At 35.0% G+C, this 24095-nt stretch overlaps 3 protein-coding genes across 8 annotated transcripts; 2 read left to right on the forward strand and 1 right to left on the reverse strand.

The window, feature by feature from the left end:
- Positions 1-1815: 1815 nt before the first annotated feature.
- LOC310721323 (uncharacterized protein) lies at positions 1816-14264 on the forward strand. 5 transcript variants are annotated; one of them, XM_083532932.1, is made up of 8 exons: positions 1823-2338; positions 3282-3431; positions 10894-11049; positions 11178-11282; positions 11732-12160; positions 12979-13121; positions 13371-13480; positions 13594-14264. In XM_083532932.1, exons 1-8 carry the CDS (start codon positions 2200-2202, stop codon positions 13736-13738), a joined length of 1377 nt encoding a protein of 458 aa, XP_083389058.1. In that variant the 5' UTR covers positions 1823-2199; the 3' UTR covers positions 13739-14264. The 5 variants fall into 5 exon arrangements, with proteins under 5 accessions (XP_083389062.1, XP_083389061.1, XP_083389058.1 ...); XM_083532933.1 differs by having other exon boundaries at positions 1825-2183; positions 3268-3431; XM_083532936.1 differs by lacking the exons at positions 10894-11049; positions 11178-11282; positions 11732-12160; positions 12979-13121; positions 13371-13480 and adding exons at positions 3520-3624; positions 4169-4429; positions 4821-4963; positions 5110-5219 and having other exon boundaries at positions 1816-2338.
- Positions 14265-14936: 672 nt separating this feature from the next.
- On the forward strand, positions 14937-19095 carry LOC310721370 (C-type lectin domain family 12 member B-like). The gene is made up of 6 exons (XM_083533028.1): positions 14937-15700; positions 15839-15916; positions 16065-16298; positions 17625-17767; positions 17833-17906; positions 18342-19095. The coding sequence occupies exons 1-6, from the start codon at positions 15613-15615 to the stop codon at positions 18469-18471; spliced, it is 747 nt and encodes a 248-aa protein (XP_083389154.1). The 5' UTR covers positions 14937-15612; the 3' UTR covers positions 18472-19095.
- Positions 19096-19166: 71 nt separating this feature from the next.
- On the reverse strand, positions 19167-23720 carry LOC310721356 (uncharacterized protein). Of its 2 annotated transcripts, XM_083533007.1 has the most exons (6): positions 23410-23719; positions 22082-22387; positions 21032-21156; positions 20762-20868; positions 20501-20660; positions 19167-20380 (listed from the first exon to the last, which is right to left on the reverse strand). In XM_083533007.1, the coding sequence occupies exons 1-5, from the start codon at positions 23573-23575 to the stop codon at positions 20507-20509; spliced, it is 858 nt and encodes a 285-aa protein (XP_083389133.1). In that variant the 5' UTR covers positions 23576-23719; the 3' UTR covers positions 19167-20380; positions 20501-20506. The 2 variants fall into 2 exon arrangements, with proteins under 2 accessions (XP_083389133.1, XP_083389132.1); XM_083533006.1 differs by having other exon boundaries at positions 19167-20660; positions 23410-23720.
- Positions 23721-24095: the final 375 nt, after the last annotated feature.

The following is a 24095-nucleotide window of genomic DNA, read 5'->3' on the forward strand; positions in this document are numbered from 1 at the left end:
GCCTTTATACCTTATGTTTAAAATAGCTGTTCAGTACTTGTCAGTTTACTGTATCTCAATTTCTATCTTGCCTAATCATCTATAGTCTATTTGTACATCTTATGACCCTTTCAATTAACCTGTGTGAAGAGTCTGGCTAATGGGGGAAGAACAGGCGGAAGCTGTAACTCTAGGGTCTGCATTACCCATAATGCACCGGAGAGCGCGGAGTGATGACGTATGTCGAAGGGACGGAAGTTATAATATAGAAAGAATAAAATGGATGTTCATTATGTGAGTTGGACATGACGATGATCCTTATTTTGTTGAGCTAAAAACAGCACCAGTAATACTGTATAACCCAGGGCACAACGTTTTGGATGTTAAAGGGTGTTTCCAGTGCGTGCTGAGTGCTAAAGGTCAAAGCAGCATTCAGGAAATGTATGTTGTAAACAAACTCACAAAATCTCTTCTCCCGCTATTGATGCATTAAATCTCATCCACAGGATGGAAACAGTCACACAACAGGACTGCGACTACATTAGAGTATTTCCATCAGTGTTCAGTGGCCTAGGGTTGTCAACACCTCGTAGAGTTCCCATACCCCTCAGAATGAAAGTGAAAGAAGAACTTGACAGAATGTAGTCAATGAGTGTAATCTCAAAGTTGAGCAGCCCCACAGAATGGTTGTTGTTCCTAAAGCAAATGGAAAAATACGTATATGTGTGGACTTGACAAATGGGTCAAGAGAGAGTGCCAGTCTTTAGCCATGCACTGGAGAGCGTGGAATGATGATGTATGTGGAGGGGATAAAAGTTATAATATAGAAAGAATAAAGTGGCTGTTCACCATGTGAGTTGGACATGACGGTGTACTGCGCGGTTATTGAGAAAACACACACATTGTAATACAGAAGAACAATCAGTTATGGCATCTTGGCTATAAAGTGGGACCAATTACAGAAAGCAAAGACAGACTTCAGAGCATGTTGGCATGTTTTGGGGATGAAATAAATACATTTTTGGAATACTGCAATTTGCTGCATGTATTAGAGCCCATTTTGCCAGAGTGCTGCTGAATTCTTCATTCTGATTGGTCAGATGGTGTTAACTGATCTAATTTAACTGCAGCTCTGACAGTAGGCTATAAATAAAATCGCAGCTTTATATTTATCAAATTGAATTCATAATTGATGATAACTATTATATAAATAGAATATAAAACCAAATAATTTTACTAAAGAGGACTGTGCTATTAGGAGACTAATGTTCATAATAAAACATGGAGAGATGTTCCATGTCCTGTTACATTTCTCTAAATCTGAAGGAAAAATGTGTTTCACCTGTAATTCGGTATGTGTAGTATTGTTTTCTGAATTAGCAGTTAAAGCATCCCATAGCACTTTATAATTAGACCTGCTAACCTTTTGTACAATTAATTGAAGGCATAGCCTTTTTTATCGTGTAACACCTTTCCTAATTGTCATTAATGCAGATTTATCAGAGCCATATATATTTGCAAGTATTTGAGACTATAACGGTAGAAACAGGTTTCTGCAAAAAAAAAAAAAGATGTTTTTATCAATTAGATTTGTTTTAAAAGAAAAAACATGCTGACTGTCTCTTAAAACTCATGGTGACAACGATGCAGCTGTATAAAAAATTTGCTTTTTTTATAATTTTTTAATTTTTTTTGTTGCAGGTGTTTTATTTCCCTAAATTACCATTGTCTAGTTTCATTTATTTCATTTATCATTGTCTAGTTTACCACTCATATTTGCATGTACAGTATTTGAGCATTGTTGTGTACATTTTCTTCTTATAAATCATCTTTTAAATGTTCAATTTTGCCAACAGAAACAAAGCTTCTTGGCTTTTACTTATGGTTTGGAATTTATCATCAAATTATGAATTAGTTTATTAGGTTGTTATACAATTGACCATAGACTGGACTGTGCCATGCTCCTGGATCCTGGTAACCACATGAACTTTCTTGTAAATGCAAATTTTGATTTATAGATTTAAATGTAATTTAAATACAGTGTGCTGGAGCACAACAATGACTTCTCTATTATATACAATAGACTTCCTCAAATCATACCAGTAAATAATTACAAATTGTGCAACTGTTACCTACACAATCAGTGTCACTTTATTGTGCACAGTAGAGCAGAGACACTATAATTCTCCAATTTAGTATTTGTGTTATTATTGATCAGAGATGCCTCAGACTGTTGAGTATGTGAAATACACAGATGATCACATCGAGAGGGTGGTGAAAATCTATGAAAGTGCAGATGCTGTTAGAAATCATAATCAAAAACCAGAAAATGATCCCAACATGAAGACTCAACAACCAGGTAAAAAAAGTTCTCATGATTACTACTTTTGTTTTTCATTTATTTATTTGAGTCTTGAACAATTCTTACAATACATACATATTATTATATTGTATTGATTAATACATTTGACTGCAAAGATACAAAACATATTTGACACCCCAGACATCATCAGGAGTCAGAAGTGCAGTCTAGATATGGAGGACAGGAAAAAAAAATCTAATTCCAATGCAAAACATAGGGGTTTGTACTATTATGTCCCATGAATTTAGATGGTTTAGCAGATGGCTGATCTAAGAGCTCATACTGATTATTTTCCTTTTTTTTGCAGGTGCTTTATTTTCCCATTTTACACATCATTGTCTAGTTTCCCACTCATATTTGCATGTACAGTATTTGAGCATTGTTGTGTACATTTTCTTCTTATAAATCATCTTCTAGTTAGTCCTTGACTTGCTCAATGTGTCTAAAAACTGAACCTTCTATAAAACAACAATAATTCTTGGTGTATCCTTCAGAAATGTCAGTTTTATCATTAAACACATGCATTTTTGACTTATTTTACTATTTAAATGTTAAATTTTGCCAACAGAAACAAAGCTTTTGTCTTTTACTTATGTTTTCCAATTTGTCATATCATATTATTCATTAGTTTATTAGGTTGTTATACAATTGACCATAGACTGGACTGTGCCGTGCTCCTGGATCCTGCTAACCACATGAACTTTCTTGTAAATGCAAATGATCATTTATAAATTTTAATAGAATCTAGAAACAGTGGTGGATCACACAACAGTGACTTCTCTATTATTACAATTATACAATAGACTTCCTCAAATCTTAACAGTAAATCATTTTAAATGTGTAACTGTTGCCTACACAATCAGTGTGTCACTTTGTTGTGCACAGTAGAGCAAAGACACTAAATATTTACCAATTTAGTATTTGTTTTATTATTGATCAGAGATGTCTCAGACTGTTGAGTATGTGAACTACACTGAGGATAGAGGAGAGCACATCGAGAGGGTGGTGGAAATTTATGAAAGTGCAGATGCTGTTAGAGATCATAATCAAAAACCAAAGAATGATCCCAACAAGAAGACTCAACAACCAGGTAAAAAAAATCTTTGAATAATTTTCAAGAACTTTTTAATGTTTTAGCACATACTGAACATTTATTGATTAATACATTCGATTTGCAGGGACACAAAATCTCTCTGAGGTCCCGGACATCATCAAGGCCCAGAAAGGCAGTCTTGAGTTGGAGGACATAAAAAGAACAACTCAAATTCATACAGTAAACACAGGTATCATTTAACTCTTGTATTTTAGATGGTTGTGTGTCTCATGGCTTGGAGATAAATAAGGTTCATTTTGAAGGAAAAAAAGTCAGTCATGTACAATTAAATAAAATGCCAGATGGCAAAGGGATCCCTTGGCTTTATTATGACCAGATTTTGATTGTTAAGACAGTTTAAATTAATATTTTATAACTGAAACTCTGACAGCATTCAAATGACAGTGTAAATCTTTTTCTGATTGCTGTGAAGTTTCTGCCTGATGGCATACGTGTCTTTGGCATGGTAATAGTAACCCCACACCACCACTGCTTCACTTATTATTTTTGTAAACAGAAAGGCTTTTATCTATTTCTGTGTAATTGCTGAAGGAGTTGTTGACTAGAAAGTCTGATGCCATTTAATAAATGCAACTTCCTGTAGAGAACAATGGCAAACACTATTTCAATTGTTTGCCATATTGATGGTTGTTTGGTTACCGGAAGATTCCATTACATTATGAATGTGTAAAAGAAACGATATTAAATCTGTTACTGCATCCATTGATCTCTAGGAGAGGACAAGAAGGGGGGCAGATGTTACAGCTTGTCTTTAGTGTGTATGTTGCTGCTGTGTGTTCTCCTGCTGACTGCCATCATTGTGCTGTGGACCAAATTCATCACTTTGAAAACAGAGAACGACCAGTTACAGACCAGTTACACCAACCTGACTATAGAGAGAAACCAGTCACAGACCCGTTACAACAACCTGACTATAGAGAGAGACCAGTTACAGAATCAGAAAGACAGACTTCAGTGCAAGCTGCTTGATATAGGTGAGCAAATGATTTCATACTTTTTCAATACCATTACTTAAGGACCAAGGGACATCAGGAACCCTACCGTAAACATCTATTTTGTGCATTTCAGGGTTGTAGATTCCCAAAAATAAAAAAAATAAAATTTAATAAAGTCGAACCACAGTACCTTCAAATCCCATTGGCCAGAAGCTGTTGATTTTGATTTCTCAGACAGTCATAGTGCCAACAATGTTTCAAATGATTAGTTCGGCCAGGTTATGATTACTGTGGTACAGATGGACTTTTATAGATATTTCAAAAATGCATGTGAAGGTAGAAAACAATAAAACTACTTTATGGTGATGACTTTATGATGTTGATTGTTTTACCATAACACCATAAGAACACTGTCTCAATGTGTGCTCAGATAATAATACCAGTCTTGGATGGGTTTACTTCAGCTCCAGCTTTTACTATATCTCTTATAATGAAAGTAACTGGACTGAGAGCAGGAAAGACTGCAAAAACAGAAATGCAGACCTCGTGATTATAAACAGCACAGAGGAACAGGTGAGAACAAGAACGAGAGAAAGAGGGGGAGAGAGGGAGCGAGAGAGAGAGAGAGAGAGAGAGAGAGAGAGAGAGAGAGAGAGAGAGAGAGAATGTCAGTTTATACAAAGAAAAAAGCACTGATTGTATTTCCTGATCATTTACAGAACTTCATCAATAATCTCCTGGGCAAAAATGGAATAGGTTGGATTGGTCTCACTGACAATGATATAGAGGGAGTGTGGAAATGGGTGGACAATACATCACTGACCACTGGGTAAAAAAACAACATAAAATTATATAATTAAATAAACTATTTATTACCCTACTTGTAGTCAGCAATTGCAATTTTTTCTTTTATTTCTACATATTTAAAAACTGCAAAATTACAGCTGCTTGTCAATAACAAAGTCTTCTTAGTCAGTGATTTCTTTTTTTGTTTATTTATAATTTTTTTTTTCTAATCTAATAAACCATACATAAAGGTGCTAAATGTTTCTTGAGAAGTCTGTTTCATCATGCTCTGCTTTTACTTCAAATAATAATGATGTATTTGTTTATTCAATGTCTGCTTCTGCAAAGAAAACATAACTATGGTATAAATAAAAAAGCAGACTTTAAGTACTGGAAGTGCAAATAAAAAATTTTAGCATGACATACATATTTTGCCAAAAGTACTGGGTCACCTGGTCATAAGTACAGTATGTGATTTTGGAGCATTGCATTCCACATTTAGTCCCAATATACTTATATACAATTATTATACAATATATTTTATAATATATATAATTGCTCTTCTGGGAAGATGTTCCACTATATTTTGGTAGATAGGTATTCCACTATATATTTGTGTTCATCAGCCACAAGAGTCATTATAAAAGTCAGGTCCTGATGTAGGTGAGGAGACCTGGAGTCAACGTTCACCTTCATCGTGTTCAGAAGGTAGGAGATCAGATCTTCACGGAGATCACTTTGTGCACAGGGGCATCGCCATGCTGGAACAGATTTGGGTTTCCAAGTTTGAGTCAATGCAAAATGTTATTAAAGCGCATCTGAAGATGTCCTGTACAATTGAGTGCCTCCAGTTTTGTGGTAACAGTTTAGAAAAGAACCACATATAGCAGGAAAAATCAGGTGACCCAATACTGCTGGGAAGTGTAGATCCTGTCCTCTCACTGTAACACTGACACGGTTTATTACAAAGAACCTACTGTATATTCAATTTCCTAATTTTCTCTCATGTCATAAGTAAGAAATCTCAATGTCTCACTTCGACTTAATTTAAAATCCTGTTTTGCTACACCTGACATGTGAGTCTTGATTTATTGGATTGTTTTTTTATTACTGAACTGTTATTGTCCACGTTTCTGATAATGTCTGCCTTGTTTTAGTTTTTTTGTTGATTACCTAAACTATGCCTGGATTTATTAAATACAGTTTACCTACATTTCTATTTGTGTGTTGTTACAACCTGAAAGACATACTGGAGTATATATAGTATATAGTAAAGTACATATACAATTAGTCTGTGTCTCCTGAACTCATTCCTTAATGCAATTTGCTGCTTTCTGATTACTGTACATGGTATCACTAGGTGATATTTCTGTCTTTTAATGGGCAGCAGTAAAAGACCTTAATGTGATTATTGACTCCAGCCTTTCCTTAGGTAATATTACTAAAATAGCGTCCTATAATTTTAGAAGTATTTCTTGGATATGAAATGATGTTACATGATGCAGCTTTTGCTACTTCTAGGTTGGAATATTGTAATGCCTTATAGTCTGGATGTTTCAATATGTGCATAAATAAGCTCCTGTTAGTCAAGAATGCAGCAGCAAGTGTCTGTAAATGCAAAAAAACAAGCTAAAGGAACCACACTAACGTACATAAGTTCTCTAATAAGGTGGGCATCCAAAAAGGTGTTTTTGAGTGTTTAAAGGCTCTGGTGTTGGAAGAGAAGCTGGTGTTTGATCTATGTAGGATCTATCAAATTTTTTGCTATTTTATGAGTCGCTTAGTAGCTCCTGGTTCCATAACCTCAAATGACTGTATAAGACTGTAGATAAGACATTACTTAAAACCTTACATTCCGGTGCTCACGGTAGTTCTCACTCTCATTGCTTTAATATTTATAATCACACTCTTGATATACCCAGATGAGAACAATTCCCCTTTTCCTCTCAAGGTTTTTTCCTCATAACATCTAAGGGAGTTTTTGCTCTGCACCAGTCACCCCAGGCTGCTCATCATTCACATTCAAGAGAGGGGTAGTGAAAGTGAGAGCAGTACTTAGGCAGAGTACGTAATCCAGCACTAAGTCTATTGTCTAAAGATTGTCTACAGGAGCACCACTCCAATCCTCTTGTATCCAACAGGTTTGCTCTCTTCAGTAAAGAAACCACAAAGAAACCTGAAAAATCTCTGTGTAAAGGACCTCACTGGTTCTCGGCTGGAAGACACTGCTATTATGTTCAAAACAGAAAGGATCTGTAAAAATGAAGCAGAAACCCCACAGCAACTGAAAGAAAACAAATGTTCTACTATAACAGGACCGCAAACCAGCTACAACTATTGATACAGGATGATGTCATCAGATTCAGTAGTGATGTACTTCTAGAGGAAAAAAGCGACAGCTAGGCAAGAAGTGATCGAAACAGAAGTGATCTTTTGAAAAATGTTTTTTTAAGTAAAAGACTTGAATCAAAGCAATACTGAGTCTGATTCAACTGCATTGTACACAACAAAAGACTGTAACTCCGATTCGCACACAGAAACATTAACAGTCATGCACTCCTACTTAGAAGGTCTAGATGCATTAAAAGACCTAATATATTAAACCTGTAAGAAATTGTTTAAAATGCATCAGTAAAATAATTGCACGTTTATAGTTTATCAGTTGCATTAACAAAAATCCTGAATTGTATCTTAAGTTTGTAATTTAGCAAACAAGTGTTGATTTATTCATTAATAGAGACTCAAAGCACTTTTGTACGTCGCTCTGGATAAGGGCATCTGCTAAATGCGGTAAAAGTAAATGCCATAAATGTAAATGTTACACGTTTAGACATGTTATAAAATAACATTATGTTTAGTGTTTAGACTTTGCTTTAAATAAAAGTGGACGTGATATCAGATTGAGCTTGTTACCTAAATATGCCACTAGATGGCACTATGTTAAATGTTATGTGCTGCGTACTTCTTTTTTCGGCTGCTTCCATTAGGGGTCGCTAAAGCAGATCATCCATACTACTCTATTTCTAGCCTTGAGTTTTTTTCTTTACCTTGTGTTTCCTGTTTTTCCCCACTAGATGAAGCCATTTTGTCCCTGTGTCCCTTTTTAGCTCTCATTGTTTCCACCTGAATCCTGTTAACCCTGTGTGTATTTAAGTTTATCTTCCGTTTTTGTCTGGTGTTTGTTCATTGATGTGTGTTAGTTCTGATAACTCTGTACTTTTACTAATTCCACAAGAAGCTAAAAGTAAACTTTCTTATTGCATATCATCTCTGAATGGATTTCTATCTCAGCATGTACAGCTGTAAAAGACCTTTCTTTTGAGATGTATGTGGATAACATTAATAGGATAGGCTTCTCTCACCATAGAAATAGTGCTACAATAAAAAATGTTACATGATGCAGAAAAACTTATTTATGCTTTTGTTCCATCCAGTTTGGATTATTGTAATGACTGGATGTTCTCATATGTGCATAAATAAGCTTCAGTTACTTCAGAATACAGCAGTTTTCTTTTTTATTATACAGCAGACGTTTTGCTCCTATTATACAGCCAGGACTGCCCTTCTTGAGTCTGTTTCAAATTCCCAATGTTAATTGACCATGGTTTGGAGTCAAGGACGTACTGAATTTTATTTTTGCTGTTTGAAGCTTCCTCCTCTTAGTTTTCACAGATGATTTCTGGCACTCTGCGTGGTTTATGGCCATGTACTAATTAGAAAGGAAAAAACCCTGTGGAGGCTTGTGAGATCTCTTGTACTGCGAACAATAAGAGCTCAAGCCGTTTCATCCTTCCAAATCATATTTTGAGGGTTTTGTTAAATTACTCCACTTAACTGCCTGTTTGCAGATGATAAATGCTAGTATGGATCGATTTAGTCCCTAATCATTTGTAACGCTAGTGAAGTGTCCCTGAAGTAAATGCCATGTTTTGGTAGTCTTGAGCTCTTGTGGGATTCTGATTTGGGAGATAAAACAGAAACACCTCTCTCTGTCTGTCTGTCTGTCTGTCTGTCTGTCTGTCTGTCTGTCTGTCTGTCTCTCTCGCTTCTCTCTCTCTCTCTCTCTCTCTCTCTCTCTCTCTCTCTCTCTCTCTCTCTCTCTCTCTCTCTCTGTGTCTGTCTGTCTGTCTGTCTGTCTGTCTGTCTGTCTGTCTCTCTCTCTCTCTCTCTCTCTCTCTCTCTCTCTCTCTCTCTCTGTCTGTCTGTCTGTCTGTCTGTCTGTCTGTCTGTCTGTCTGTCTCTCTCTCTCTCTCTCTCTCTCTCTCTCTCTCTCTCTCTCTCTCTCTTGGTTCCTTCCTCTGCCCTCTAAAAAAAAAAAAAAGAACACAGATTTGCTAGATGTTGCTTCATGTAGGTTTGTGATTCTCACTGCTTGTTTTCTCCAGCTCTGCTCTTTATTCTCAAACCGGCACTCAGCCTTTGCTGCCACATAAAAATAATGTAAATAATAAAGCATGAAATGATGTTCCACGTTCCATTACAATATACTAGACCTAAAAGAAAGGTTAATTCAGTATGTGTACTATAATGTGTTTAATAAGCAGTTGGAGAATTATGCAGCATTTTATAATAAGACCTGTTTATAGCATGTTGTACATTTTATTCCATTCAAATTTTTATCATGTGCACATTTTCGCATTTCTAAGTGAACAATATATTTACAGGTGTTTGAGAGTCTAAAGGGGAAAAAGGTTTCTGAACCACATTTATTATTTTTCTATTGTCCAATGATTTTTCTGCTTATACTGTCAAAAGTCAGCACATTCATGACCTACTGCAGGTCAAATCTCATTGTATTTGCTAAAAGAAAAGATTGTTTTATACAAATCATTTAGCTTTTTTAAAATAATATATATTTCCAATGAAAAGACTATTAGCAATGATTCTGATATATAGATTTAGCATACCACAATGCTTTAGCAGCTTCATAAAAAAAAAAAAAAAACTTGTTTTCTTTATTTTTTGTGTTCTTTATTTCCTCATTTTAGACATCATTGTCTACTTTCCCACTCATATTTGCATGTATTTGAGCCTTTTATTTTCCATCTGTTTACTGCAGTTGGCTTCATCTTTAAGTCCTGAGGTGTCATTTGTAAAACTGTGCGTAGGATGCTTACTAAAAGTATACGTGCACCCTAAAGCCAAAAATGTCATACTAATTCACCTGCAAGTGTGCATACGTGAGTCAGCTATGGGGTATACACCCATATTTAACCATAAGTTTTATGAAACAATTATCAGTACAAGCGCAAATAACACTGCTAGATTTAATCTTTATGATGTGGATCTGACATATGATATGGAATGAAATTAAATGTGTGTGAGGCATCAATATTTATGATCACTCCACTCACATTTACTTCTACAAACTGACTTCAGTTCACCACCTTGCCATCTGTGTCACCAATTCCCCCTGTCTCCAGAATGTGCGTTCGCATGCTCCTGTTTTCTGGTAACCAAATACACTTTTTTTGTAAATGCAAATTATGATTTATTATTTGAAACTAGATAATTGATACAGGATATATAGGAAAAAGATAGGAAATAGATACAGTGCACTGGGTCACACAACAAAGACTTCTCTATTACATAGACTTCCTCAAGTTATAACAATAAATCATTTAAAGTGTGCAGTTGTTGCCTCCACAATCAGTGTTTCATTTTGTTCTGCAAAGAAGAGCAGAGACACTATAATTCACCAATTTGGTATTGTTAAGAGATGTCTCAGACTGTGGAATCTTCGACTCAGAAGTACGATGCTGAGAATAGAGGAGAGCGCATTGAGAGGGTGGTGGAAATCTATGAGAGTGCAGATGCTGTTAGATATAATCCCAAAACAGGGGAGAATCCCATCATAAAGACTCAACAAACAGGTAATAGAGTATATATATATATATGTACACATACTGCATTTGATCATCTAATTGTAAATATTGCTTACAGTAGATATGATGTGTTCATCACAGACTGTACATTTATTGATTAATACATTTGGTTTTAGGGACACAAAAGCTGTCGGAGGCCCCAGACATCATCATGGGACAAATCGACAGTCTAGTGTTGGAGGACATGAAAGAAAGAAAGAAAATTCAAACACAAAATATAGGTAGCATTTTGTGCATCTCATGAATTTAAGATAAATAGGCTTCAAATTGTAAGAAAAAGACCATCATGTTAAACAGAATAAAAAGTAAGTGACATTGAAAAAAGAGAATGGCAAGTGAATCCCTTGGCTTAATCATAGCCAGATTCTAATTGTAAAGACAGCATTGATTAATATTTTATAACTGGAGCGCTGACAGCATTTGGGGCTGTGAATTAAATTCGAGAATAAATTTTAAGGATCTTTTTCCAATCCATTGTTGTTTCTAAGTATTATCTTACACTAACCTGACACAACCATTAATTATTTTCTAAACAAAAAGGTTTTTATCTTTTTTGTTATCTTGTTGATGATGGAGGCTTGTGTAGTCTGGTTGTTTAATAATGCACCCTCCAGCATCACATGATGAATGAAGCTACATTAAATCTGTCTCTGTTTTCATTGGTCTTTAGAAGTAAAGAAGAAGGGGAGCAGATGTTACAGAGTGACTGTAGTGTGTGTACTGCTGCTGTGTGTTCTCCTGCTGGCTGCCATCTCAGTGCTTTGGATCAAATTCACTAATCTGATTACAGAAAACAAACAGCTACTGACCAGTTATAACAACCTGACTATAGATAAAAACCAGTTACAGACCAGATACAACAACCTGACTACAGTAAACAACCAGTTACAGACCAGATACAACAACCTGACTACAGTAAACGACCAGTTACAGACCAGATACAACAACCTGACTACAGTAAACAACCAGTTACAGACCAGATACAACAACCTGACTACAGTAAACAACCAGTTACAGACCAGATACAACAACCTGACTATAGAGAGGAACCAGACACAGAATGAGAAAGACAGACTTCAGAGCAAGTTGGATTTTATAGGTCAGCAGATTCTTTAATACTTCAATAAATGCATCTTAGGAACAGTAAACCAGCCATCCATTTGAGGGGTTGGTGCTTAAAACCTAAAACTAATTTTTAAATTCCATTGGTCAGAAAATTTGACCTTTTTTTTAACCTGTCTTTTCAGTGGATCGATCTATCTATCTATCTATCTATCTATCTATCTATCTATCTATCTATCTATCTATCTATCTATCTATCTATCTATCTATCTATCTATCTATCTATCTATCTATCTATCTATCTATCTATCTATCTATCTATCTATCCATCTTCCATCCTTAAAAGTAACCTAGTTTGTTTCACATTTTCATGTTTTGTAGGTTTACTTGATTTTGCTTCTGTTTCTCGTTTTTGACCTCCTATTGTTTGCTAATTGCCTGACCTTTGTCTATTTCTCGTTCATGATTTTGCCTAAAGATTTGGAGTTGATTGTATATATATTAACAAATCATTCTTATCCAGTACTTCCGATATCCTGCGTGCATTTAGCACATGACCAATAACAACTTACAAAAGGACTTTATAAAAAATATGCATAATTATAGATAAGATTTCTGTAAAGATATTTTTTTAACATTTATGTAAGCATTTATCTATGTCAGCACTTTAAATTTGTATAACAAAAAGATGCGTTTTGATTTAGATTACAATAAATCTTTTTCAGGGTTAAAACTTTAGCATGCTGATTATTTTACTATTAAAGGTGTACTCTTATTTCCTTGTAAGAATCATATAAATGATTCATTTCCATCATACAATGATTGTTGACTGTATATTTCTCAATGTGTGCTCAGATACATATACCAGACTTGGATGGACCTACATAAACTCTAGTGTTTACTATATCTCTACTACCCAGAAGAACTGGGAAGATAGCAGACAGTACTGCAGAGAGAATGGAGCAGACCTGGTGATCATAAACAACACTGAGAAACAGGTGTGTGTGTGTGTGTGTGTGTGTGTGTGTGTGTGTGTGTGTGTGTGTGTGTGTGTGTGTGTGTGTGTGTGTGACTTTGTGTGTGACTGTGTGTGTGTGTGTATGTGTGTGTGTGAGAGAGAGAGAGAGAGAGAGAGAGAGAGAGAGAGAGAGAGAGAGAGAGAGAATATGAAATGTTTAGACAAAGAACAATGCTCTGATATTGTTATTTTCTGATCGGTGATATTGTTATTTTCTGATCGTTTACAGAACTTCATCAATAATCTCCTGGGCAAAGACGGTGTGGGTTGGATTGGTCTCACTGATAAAGATACAGAAGGAATGTGGAAATGGGTGGACAATACACCACTGACCACTGGGTAAAAAAAAAAAATGTTTTATATAATCCAATAAATAACTTGTTCCTTTTAATATATATTAATAATATGCTTCTTTGTCAAAAGTGTTATTCATTTTTGTTCTCTGGGTTTAGGTTCTGGCATTCTGGGGAACCAAACAATTACAATGATGAGGACTATGCTCAGATTTATAAGCCTGATAGCATCCAAAGTTGGTTTGACCAACGTAGCTCTTCAATTGCACAGTGGATCTGTGAGAAAATTTTTTTATCTGTTTAGTAAAATATCAGATTGATTGATTTTGAAAAATTAATGAGTTAAGGCAAGCTGCTCACAGCTACTTGTTGTTGGTAACTATGATTTTTTTTTTCCAAACTTTTTTCCAATTTTTACTAAATTGCTAAATGACAGGTGCCTGTCAATTACAAACTCTTAATTATTGATATTTTCTACATTTATATTTACCAAATTTGACAGTTTTAAAATTTTTCTGAAGAAGTGTCTATTTCATCATGCTTTGGATTTGGATTTGCTTATATAACTTTAAGTAAAGATGATTTATTTGATCATTCAATGTTTGCTTCTGTTAAGGAAATATAACTACAGTTATGAAAAGCAGACTTTAAGTGTCAAGTACTGAACGTGCAAGAAAAAAAACTTCACCCTGACATATTGTGGCTACTTTTACATGCCAGAGGATGGTGCTTGACTTAATATTGCTCCATGTTCAAGTCAGTTTTACAGTTCTACTGATGTGTACAGTGTCAGTGTTAAATCTGCACAATGTGAATACAAGTCAACATAACTCAAGTCAACTCAACTGAATACACTCATGTGTGTCTGACTCTGTCCTGTATCAACCCCCCATTCACACACACACACACACACACACACACACACACACACACACACACACACACACACACACACACACACACACACACACACACACAAATTCACCCATAGACATAGGTGAGCATGTACTTTTTGAACAATAATCCAAATAATATGATATCTATGTTCAATCAGTTCTTCTGGTTTCTGATAACCATATGAACTTTCTTTTAAATGGAAACTATTATTTATAAATTTTACTAGAAACTAGATACAGTGTGGTGGAGCACACAACAATAACTTCTCTATTACATACAGTAGACTTCCTCAAGTCATAGCAGTTCATCATATAAAGTGTGCAGCTGTTGTCTACACACAACAGAGACACTATAATTTAACAATTTAGTCATTTTTATTATTGATCAGAGATGTCTCAGACTATTGAGTATGTGAGCTACACTGAGGATAGAGGAGAGAACATCGAGAGGGTGGTGGAAATCTATGAGAGTGTAGATGCTGTTAGAGATCAGAATCCCAAAACAGAGGAGGATTACAACATGAAGACTCAACAACCAGGTAAAAGAAATTGTTAATACCTGGACATATAACATTTACTGATTAATACATTTGATTATCAGGGAAATGCCGAAAAAAAATAGCTTTCTCTATAACAGAAAAGCACCTATCTCGGTGTCATATGGAATGTTGACATGGGTGAGCATGTACTTTTTGTACAATAATCTGAATAATATGATATCTATGTTATATTAGGCCATGGCAATGACTAGGGTAAAACTGGAAAATAAACAGGGTGTCTAAAGAAATGAAAAAGTGGTCTGATCTCAGAGCACACTGATGAATAGCATTGCTAAAAAGGTTATTGCATTTCCTGTTTACTGCAGTATATCTAAAACATATCTATCTCCAATCAGAGAGCAATACACACACACACACACACACACACACACACACACACACACACACACACACACACACACACACACACAGACATCTTGACTTGGGTAAAAGTGGAAAAAAGCAGGCAGGGTGCTTAAAAGTGATTTTTACCTCAGAGCACACTGATGTATATCACAGTTAAAATGGTTATTGCATTTCCTGTTTTTCACAGCAGAATATCTATTAGATATCTCTCACCAATCACAGAGCAACACACACACACACACACACACACACACCACTCTCTCTCTCTCTCTCTCTCTCTCTCTCTCTCTCTCTCTCTCTCTCTCTCTCTCTCTCTCTCTCTCTCTCTCAAACAAACCCATACATAAACACACACACCACATCTGTGGTGCTACATTATGGCTTTGAATATAGAACAGGACTTGTGTGAGTGTGAATGTCTACAGAAAGTGGACAAAACCCACACAAAAGATACACGATATAAAGGTAAACACACACACACACACACACACACACACACACACACACACACACACACACACACACACACACACACACACACACACTACTGCTCAACCTTTTCAGACTTTCATTTGTGTAGTTTACTTTATTTGCATACTGAAGCGTTCAGGTTGACTGCAGTCTGTCTTGGTGTGATGTGTATTCTTCAAGCAACTCTGAACATCACCCTGAGACTACACTGTAAGTTCAGTTTTCTTTTTTTTTTTATAATTTCTCAGTATATTATTACTATTTAAAAATCAAATAGAATAGGTTTAATCGAATAGTATGATTTACTGAGTAGTTCCAACTACTGTTCACTCTGAACAGAATATACTATTTCTTTTAGCTAGCCCTGAGCCTGACACAGAACTGTTAAACAACAGTTATTACAACTTGACTATAGAAGAGCTACAGACCATTTACGTCAAACTGTTTAAAGAGAATCATCAGTTACACTTAGATATAAACCAATTAGAGACCAGGTACACCGAAGTGGTTAAGAAGAGAGATGAGTTGGAAACCAATTACACCCGTTTGGTTAAGAAGAGAGACCAGTTTGAGAAGACATTTCCTGAACTGGGTGAGTGAACACTTGTATTTTTTACTAAAATCATCGGTACATTCCTAGGTATTGTTTCATGTGCATTTTTTTCCTGAGGGTGTTATTTCTTTTGAGCTTAGACAAACATTAGCAGTGTAGCCATCTTGGTGCAGGAAGCTTACCAGATCGACTCCATTTTATTGAACTGAATTTAGATTGTTTATCTGTACGGTTGCTAAAAAACACTAGGTAAACATTTCAGTCCAAAACATTACCTGAAAATAACGAACATTCATTTTACATAGATCTTTTACACGAAAACAATTTTAAGGATAAAATGTTTGCTGGCTAGGTTTCATTCATCATTCATTCATTTTCTCCCGCTTATCCGTAATTCGGGTCGCGGGGGCAGCAGTCTAAGCAGGCCCCCGCCTTCGACTGCTGCCCAATCCTCACAGCACCGTCCCTTACAGTCCCTCCTGCAGGTGGTGAGCCCACGGGAAGGCAGCCCCACGTCACTCCGACATCACGGACCTTGATATTTGCCTCGTAAGGGACCCCCGGAGCATAGAGGGTTAAGGGCCTTGCTCAAGGGCCCAAGGTTTCATCACTATGTATTCCTGTTAATACTGCTTACATTATTGTGATGCCACATGTGGGTTTTAAGTGTCTAAAGTCTAAATCCTGTTCTTGATGCACTTACAGCAAAACTGTTAAAATGAGGGTTAGAAAGGTATGTACTGACCTGTTTTTCAGTTTGAGAAGGAGTACATGCTTTTGGATAGCTGTTTTTAGTGGGGCTGAGAGTGAAACAATGTAACCTACTTATCATTAATTGGTCAAAATGACATGGAAAATGTTACTTGTGTAAATTTATGCTGATATATAGTGGTTTAACAGGATATTTAATTTAATTGTATATAAAATAAAGAATAGCCAAGCCAAGCTTGGTGTCTTTCATATGATAGCAATGAATTTATACTAGCAAGCAAAGTTAGCAATTTCATATGTATTAAGTAAGCTTTTAAATAGACGACAAAACACTTATCAATAAGCTTGTGTCCAGAGATGTAGAAGGAGGCAGCAGATCATGTCATTGCCTCAGTTTATGATTAGATGTTTGACTGAGGAAATGGAGTTCATTCTCAAATTTAGGTTCAAGTTTGGAATTTAGATCCTCAGTCTTTTAAAGATAAGTTATACTCTATTCTGTCACCTCACTCGGAAATCCCATTTAGTGTTTTTATAAAGATTTGAAGAGAAGATATTTTCATGAAGTGACTTACCTAAGTGTCGAATGGCAAGACACATAAATGAAATGATTAAGGGTCTTTTACTACAGCTAATTGTGTCTTTTATTAAAAGTGGATATCATCGGATTGGGATGGAAATATTTCAACTCCAAACTTTACTACATTTCTAATGAAAAGAAGAGATGGTATCAGAGCAGTCAGGACTGCAAAAAGAATGGAGCAAAACTGGTGACCATAAGCAGCCAAGAAGAAGAGGTAAGAGAGATAGCTGGGGGTATAATGGGGAAAATGATCCAGTTATTCATATTCTACTCTCACAGGACTTCATCATTACACTGATGGGCAACAAATCTCAGGCTTGGGCTTGGAGGGAAGTTTTAGCACACAAGACTGGGTAAGAAACTTTTAGTCTGAGGTCTTTAATATTTTAATAATTAATATGTAACCAATTTAATTTATTATTCAAGCATTTTATACTGATGGATAACCTCCTTACAGTATATACACAAAGTACATTATATACACAATACATTATATACACAGAGCCTGGTTGATTATGACAAATTCCATGTTTCCAGAATTAGCAATGGGACTGCTGAGGTGAGGTAATAAGGCATAGGAAAAACAAATCTGCTCGGACCAAAATTATTATACAAATATAATACACATATTTGTAACTGAAATATGTCATGAGAGATGAATGGCAACCCAGTCATGGAAATGCCTGCATACAAAGAACTGTTTACGCATGCTAATAGGCTTGAGCTAGAAGTGTGTAATTGTAAAGGTAAAGGCAACTAATCACCTTTTCTAATTCTCTGGGTTTTAGGAGTGTGGTGCAACCAAATAATGAAACAAATGAAGCTTTTACTGGAAAAACTAGATTGAGCAGCTTTCCTTGTGATGAGAAACAGTGGTGGGTCTGTGAGAAAACTGTTTTTGAGGGATTGGGTGAGTGAGAAAAAAAGGGACAAGCTGTATGGGAGATCTACTTTTATAATTATTTTTCTTTACTAATATTTCAGTTGGATTTCTTAGGGCTTTAATTCTGATTAACTTGAAGTATAATAAAATTGTTCATGTTTAATTATTTATTGTATTTTATTAATCTGCATATATAATACATTTGGCAATCATTCAGCTATTTATCATGTATGATGAAAGACCATTTAAGGGGGATTCAAATGATATTAACTGATGATAAGATTTTGTATTCATTTCTTACCCATGAACCAATATTAATGCTGTATTTTATTTGTAAAAAGAAACAAGCAACAAGAAAAATAAATCACTGACAGTAGGAGTTTCTCACATCTGTCACATCTGTGACATCCACAGATCTAAACTGTCACATCCACGTTCAAATATCTTCACACATTATGCCAGCTTCTACCCACTAGAGGTCGCCCTCTCTAATTACTCTGTCAGGTTATTTGTACTGTATTGTCTTGTCATGAAGGAGCATACTGCATGCATTACATTAAATCTATAATCAGTATTAAAATTTTTTTTACATGTTTGATAATTGATTTATAACTTTATAGGTTGGGTTTTTTTTTAAAGTTTTACCAACATTTGAAACATATATTTTTTTCTCTATAATAAGAAAATAAAACAATACATATTGTGTATTTTGGTGATATATCCATTAGAAATATCACATTTATTGTAAATGTAAAAGAACAATAAGGGTAAGGCATCAGAGTGTATTATAGCTTCAGGTCAAATATTACATACATTGTAATTATATAGCTTTCCTCAGTAGCATGTGCTTTTCAAGTGGCAGATAATTTATTGCTACATATTAGAATGGAAGCCATTAATTCACTTCCCCAAAGAGAAGTTGTTGTTTTTTTTTTCACATAAAAAATACTGCAATTGTAACCACATTTTGAGTTCAGGAAGAGGTTCAAACGTGTAGGAAAAAAAATGATGTGGACATCAGGATCTTGATGAAGAAGTTTTTGGCAGAGTAGCAGTGACAAATGCATAAAGTACTTTGGATTCATCAGAGTCAAAAAGAACACAGCAAAATTCCTATTCTCACTTGTAAAATGGGATTTAGCTTTAAATGTAAATTAAGTGTAAGAATTGGGTAATAGACCAAATGGCCAAATGATAATGTTGCTTAGAATAAATCTTTTCTTTGCCTCTCCCATTCTAAGACTAATTAAAGGTATTTACCCAATTTTTTCACTAATATTACAAAACTACAGATATTACAGTACTATTTCTACACATATTACTGAGGCAGTCTGAAATTTCTTACAAACATTTGACAACACTGGCAGCATTTTTGTAAAGATTATTTATGGCTCCTAACTAATACAATTAATAGTTTAAGTTTAAGAGAATAATAGAATAATAAAATAAAAAGCTTTTCAAAACAGTAAAATAATTTCTGCTTTTTCTTGTAGCAGGAATTGATGAATATTGTAACATCTATTGCAAAAGCTATCAAAGTTTATTGACTTCAGTATAAATCTGTATTCACTGTGTTACGCATTTCCAGTTCTCTTTTAAACCAAATCATGCATAGTCAAAACAAAAATAAAACAATACACAGTCTTGTCTGAGTCAAACATGATAAGATGAACATTTCTAGTCATGTGAATTTCTGAATACTTTGTGCTACTGTTTAAAATAAAATAAAAGACTAAGACACAGTTACATCATAGTGAAAGCAGTCATCTAGTTATTTAAAAAAAAAATTAAAAGCACATTTCTTGCTTTTTTTCTTATCAGATTTTTATCCTGTAATTCCAAAAGTCCAAAAAAATATTTTCTTTGCTGTTAAAGTACAGACTTGAGTTTTGTTTTCTTTTTCAGCCTACACAAGACCATTACACAGAATCATTCAAGCTACTTAAGGAATACAATTGTGAGAATAAATGTAAAAGAAACACAGACATTAGTTTCACACAGTTGTTCTGTAATTGAATTCCAACTTTTTTTATTTTTATTTTTTTATTACAGTGTCTGACTCCAATGTGCTCAGTTAAATATTTTCATCTCACAAATTCCAAATCCAGCAAAGTCACAGGGAAAATCAGCCCAGGTTGAAATATTAAATGTAGCAAATGTATAACCTGTTATAGCACAGTCCTCATTTCCCCCATAGTCATTGGGTTCTCCGGGCCACCAGAACCTTTAAAAACACAAAGAGTCAAAATGTCAGTTCTTACCTAGAAATATAGATTTAGTAATAAAAAATGCATTGGGAGTAAATTTCAGTTAATGATTTCTTACGAAGTTGTCAGTAGTGTACCATCAACCCATTTAAAATTCTTCTCCATTTCTGTGTCAGACAGACCAATCCAAGCTTCAGCGTTACCAAATCTTTTACTGATGAACTCCTGTAATTGTAACAGCAGAGCATTAATATAAACTTTCTCTTTCTCTCTTTTTCTCTCTTTTTCTCTCTTTTTCTCTCTTTTTCTCTCTTTTTCTCTCTTTTTCTCTCTCTCTCTCTGTCTCTCTCTCTCTCTCTCTCTCTCTCTCTCTCTCTCTCTCTCTTACCTGTTCCTCTGTGCTGTTTATAATCACCAGGTCTGCTCCGTTGTTTATACAGTCCTTTCTGCTTTCACTCCAGGTTTTCTTTACATCAGATATGTAGTAAATGCTTGAGCTGAAAAATCCACATCCTTGTATAGAGTATTTGTAAATAGTGTCAGAATAATTGTCCTTTGATAGCAGCTTCATTACAGTTTAGAGACAATTAATTCTTTATATTCTCAATTTTAAGAAACGATTTCAAACAACAAAAACATTTTTAATTAAGTATTTCTTCTTCTTTCAGCTTCTCCCATTAGGGGTCGCCACATTAATTATACTTAATGAAAATTTAATCTGCAGTTTTTTTTCATTTGCAAAAAATATTATTTTTCTTTTTATCAAAATCAGATTAAAACCATTAAAATAATACCAGTGAGAATTATTATTAATACTTTAAAAAGAGATTTTAGCATTTTACATCATTGACCAGTTGGATAATAGTAGTTGGGTATAGTATTGGTAGTATTGGATCACCTGGTCATAAGTATGGTATGTAATTTTTAAACATTGCATTTCACATTTAGTCCCAATTTGCTATTATAATTCTCTCCACTCTTCTGGGAAGATGCTCCACTAGATTTTGGAGTGTGCTTATGGATATTTTTGTTCATCAGCCACAAGGGTTTTACAAAAGGCAGCTACTGATGTAGGTGAGGAGACCTGGGGTGCAGTCAGTGTTCACATTCATCCCAAAAGTGTTCAGTAAGGATTAGATGAGATCAGAGCTCTATAGCAGGTCACTGAAGATCTTCCTCTCCAAAGCATGTAAACCAGATCTTCAAGAAGCTCACTTTGTGCACATGGGCATCACCATGCTGGAACAGGTTTGGGTTTCCAAGTTTAAGTGAATGCAAAATTTTATTATAGAGCATCTAAAGATGTCCTGTACAATTGAGTGCCTCCAGCTTTTGTGGTAACAGTTTGTAAAAGAACGACATGTAGCAGGAAAGATCAGGTGACCCAATACTTTTGTAAATATATAATAATAAAAAATGTACAGTAATATTCACTTACCGAGCTTTAAAAGAATGTTTTTCAGGCTTGATTTCTGCTGCTCGAACTGATCTCTTTGCTGCAGTAGCTGGTCTTTCTGAAATTGTAACTGGTTTATCTGGAGTCTCATTTTGTCATAACTGGTCTGTAAACGCTCTCTCTCTGTATTCATGGTGTTGTAGCTGGACTGGAACTTGTTCTTTTCTGTGTCCAGTTTATTGTTTTTCAACAACAGCACTGTGACGACAGTCAGCAAAAGAACACACAGCAGCAGCAACAGCACACTTACTGCAGTCAGGCTGCAACATCTGCCCCAAGCAGTGCCACCTGCTCAAGATAAACAGACACGGATGCACAATTATTTTAGTCTTATATTCCCTAAAAAAAATATTTAAATTGTCTTTAGACAGCATTTGATAAATGCTTTTATCTTACAGCTCAGACCTTTTGACAAGTGCAGAAATTTCATGCAGCAGCAGAAAACAAGTTAAATGCCAATAAAACTCTACATAACATAACATTTATTCTATTAAAAAAAAAGCCTTACAATTAATAAAAAAGTCTCTTCTGTGTGCTCAATCAATCATATACACATGAACACTTTCAGGGTCATGCTGGCTTTGAATCAGTTTGTTATCAATTTACAATGTGCTCGACCATTAATACCACTTAATCAGCTCCTGAAGAGTTTTGCTTTGCATTGCATTATGCAGATCTAAAACGTCTAAATGGTTGTCTGTTTCCCTATTCCACTTTTCTTGCTCTTTTTAAAATGGCAAATTAAAACCTTTGAGGACATCAGAACCTCTGCTTTTTCTGGTCATTTCACCGGAAAGTGGCAGTTCATACAAACAAAAAAAGTACGTTAGATATACTGTATATACTGTAAAAGAATATATGCAATCTGAATCTTAAAAATCCTGAAAATAATGTTTGATAAGTGTTTTTAATTGATTCAATAACGCTGCAAAATGAACCAGTACACGTTTATATATATATATTTATATAACATGTACTGTTTATTCTAGCTGCATTATTGAATCAATTAAAAACAATTACCAAACATTATTTTCAGGCTTTTTAAGATTCTGTTTGCATATGTTCTTTTACAGTATATACAGTATATCTAACTTACTTTAACATTTAACATTAAAACTAACTTATGCTAAGCATAGTGGTAAGACATTTTTTTTGTTAAATGAGAGCATTCCCTTGATCAATTCACTGTTAGATGTGTTAGTGTGTTGCTGCTCCTCCATCATTTATCATTTTGTGATTTACTCTTTTTTAAGGGTTATATTCCTTAATTTATCACTATTATGCAATCTATGTTTTTTTAAAGCACATACCTGTGTGTTTGGTCTGTAGGTTTTTCTTCACATTGATGTCTTCTGTTACTTCTTTAAGGTCCTGACCTCTAACAGCATCTACATTGTCATAGATTTTCACCTCCCTCTCTATGTACGCTCCTCTCTTCTCAGCAACGTTCACATAATTCTGAACTAGATCTGACATCTCAGTTCTCTAAAACACTGAACTACAGTGTCTCTGCCTGTAATTATTAATCTCCACCACTTCTGTGTACGCACTCTGTAATGACACAGGTCAGTTGTTAAATAGGGAAATCATTAATGTGCAAAGAGGAAGTTAGCAGGCACCAGCAAAATTAACCACTATTAGTATGCAATGTATTTTAATAAAAGCCAAAAAAACTTTGAATGAAAGATGGACATCCCTGAACATATTTTACATACTCTGTGAATGTGAATGAAATGTTTATGCATGGTATTGGGAGTATATCCTCATTTGTTAAAGTCATCCCAAATCCTAAACCTGTTTCTAATATTACTAGAAGACTGGGGTGACTTTAGCATATACACTATATAGTACAGTACATAACTGTATAGGTTGTGGTTGCTTGAAGATATGCTTTACATGGGTTTAAGTGGCCTGCTATAGACTCTGACTCCAGTCCTATTAAACATCTTTGGGATTAATTGAATGCTGACTGCACCCCAAACTCTACGCCCTATAT

This window comes from Silurus aristotelis, assembly GCF_946808225.1.
Source record: "Silurus aristotelis genome assembly, chromosome: 27".
NCBI lineage: Eukaryota > Metazoa > Chordata > Actinopteri > Siluriformes > Siluridae > Silurus > Silurus aristotelis.

Excerpts from the sequence above, each read along its gene's own strand:
- LOC310721356 (XM_083533006.1), bottom strand. The coding sequence starts at position 23,575 with ATGTCAGATCTAGTTCAGAATTATGTGAACGTTGCTGAGAAGAGAGGA. Across the intron at positions 20,869-21,031 it reads TAAACAGCACAGAGGAACAG|GAGTTCATCAGTAAAAGATT; the intron begins GTAAGAGAGAGA and ends TTACAATTACAG. Across the intron at positions 20,661-20,761 it reads GGTACACTACTGACAACTTC|GTTCTGGTGGCCCGGAGAAC; the intron begins GTAAGAAATCAT and ends GTGTTTTTAAAG.
- LOC310721323 (XM_083532932.1), top strand. The coding sequence starts at position 2,200 with ATGCCTCAGACTGTTGAGTATGTGAAATACACAGATGATCACATCGAG. Across the intron at positions 11,050-11,177 it reads CATAAAGACTCAACAAACAG|GGACACAAAAGCTGTCGGAG; the intron begins GTAATAGAGTAT and ends ATTTGGTTTTAG. Across the intron at positions 13,122-13,370 it reads TAAACAACACTGAGAAACAG|AACTTCATCAATAATCTCCT; the intron begins GTGTGTGTGTGT and ends GATCGTTTACAG.
- LOC310721370 (XM_083533028.1), top strand. The coding sequence starts at position 15,613 with ATGGCTTTGAATATAGAACAGGACTTGTGTGAGTGTGAATGTCTACAG. Across the intron at positions 15,701-15,838 it reads AAAAGATACACGATATAAAG|CGTTCAGGTTGACTGCAGTC; the intron begins GTAAACACACAC and ends TGCATACTGAAG. Across the intron at positions 17,907-18,341 it reads GTTTTAGCACACAAGACTGG|GAGTGTGGTGCAACCAAATA; the intron begins GTAAGAAACTTT and ends TCTGGGTTTTAG.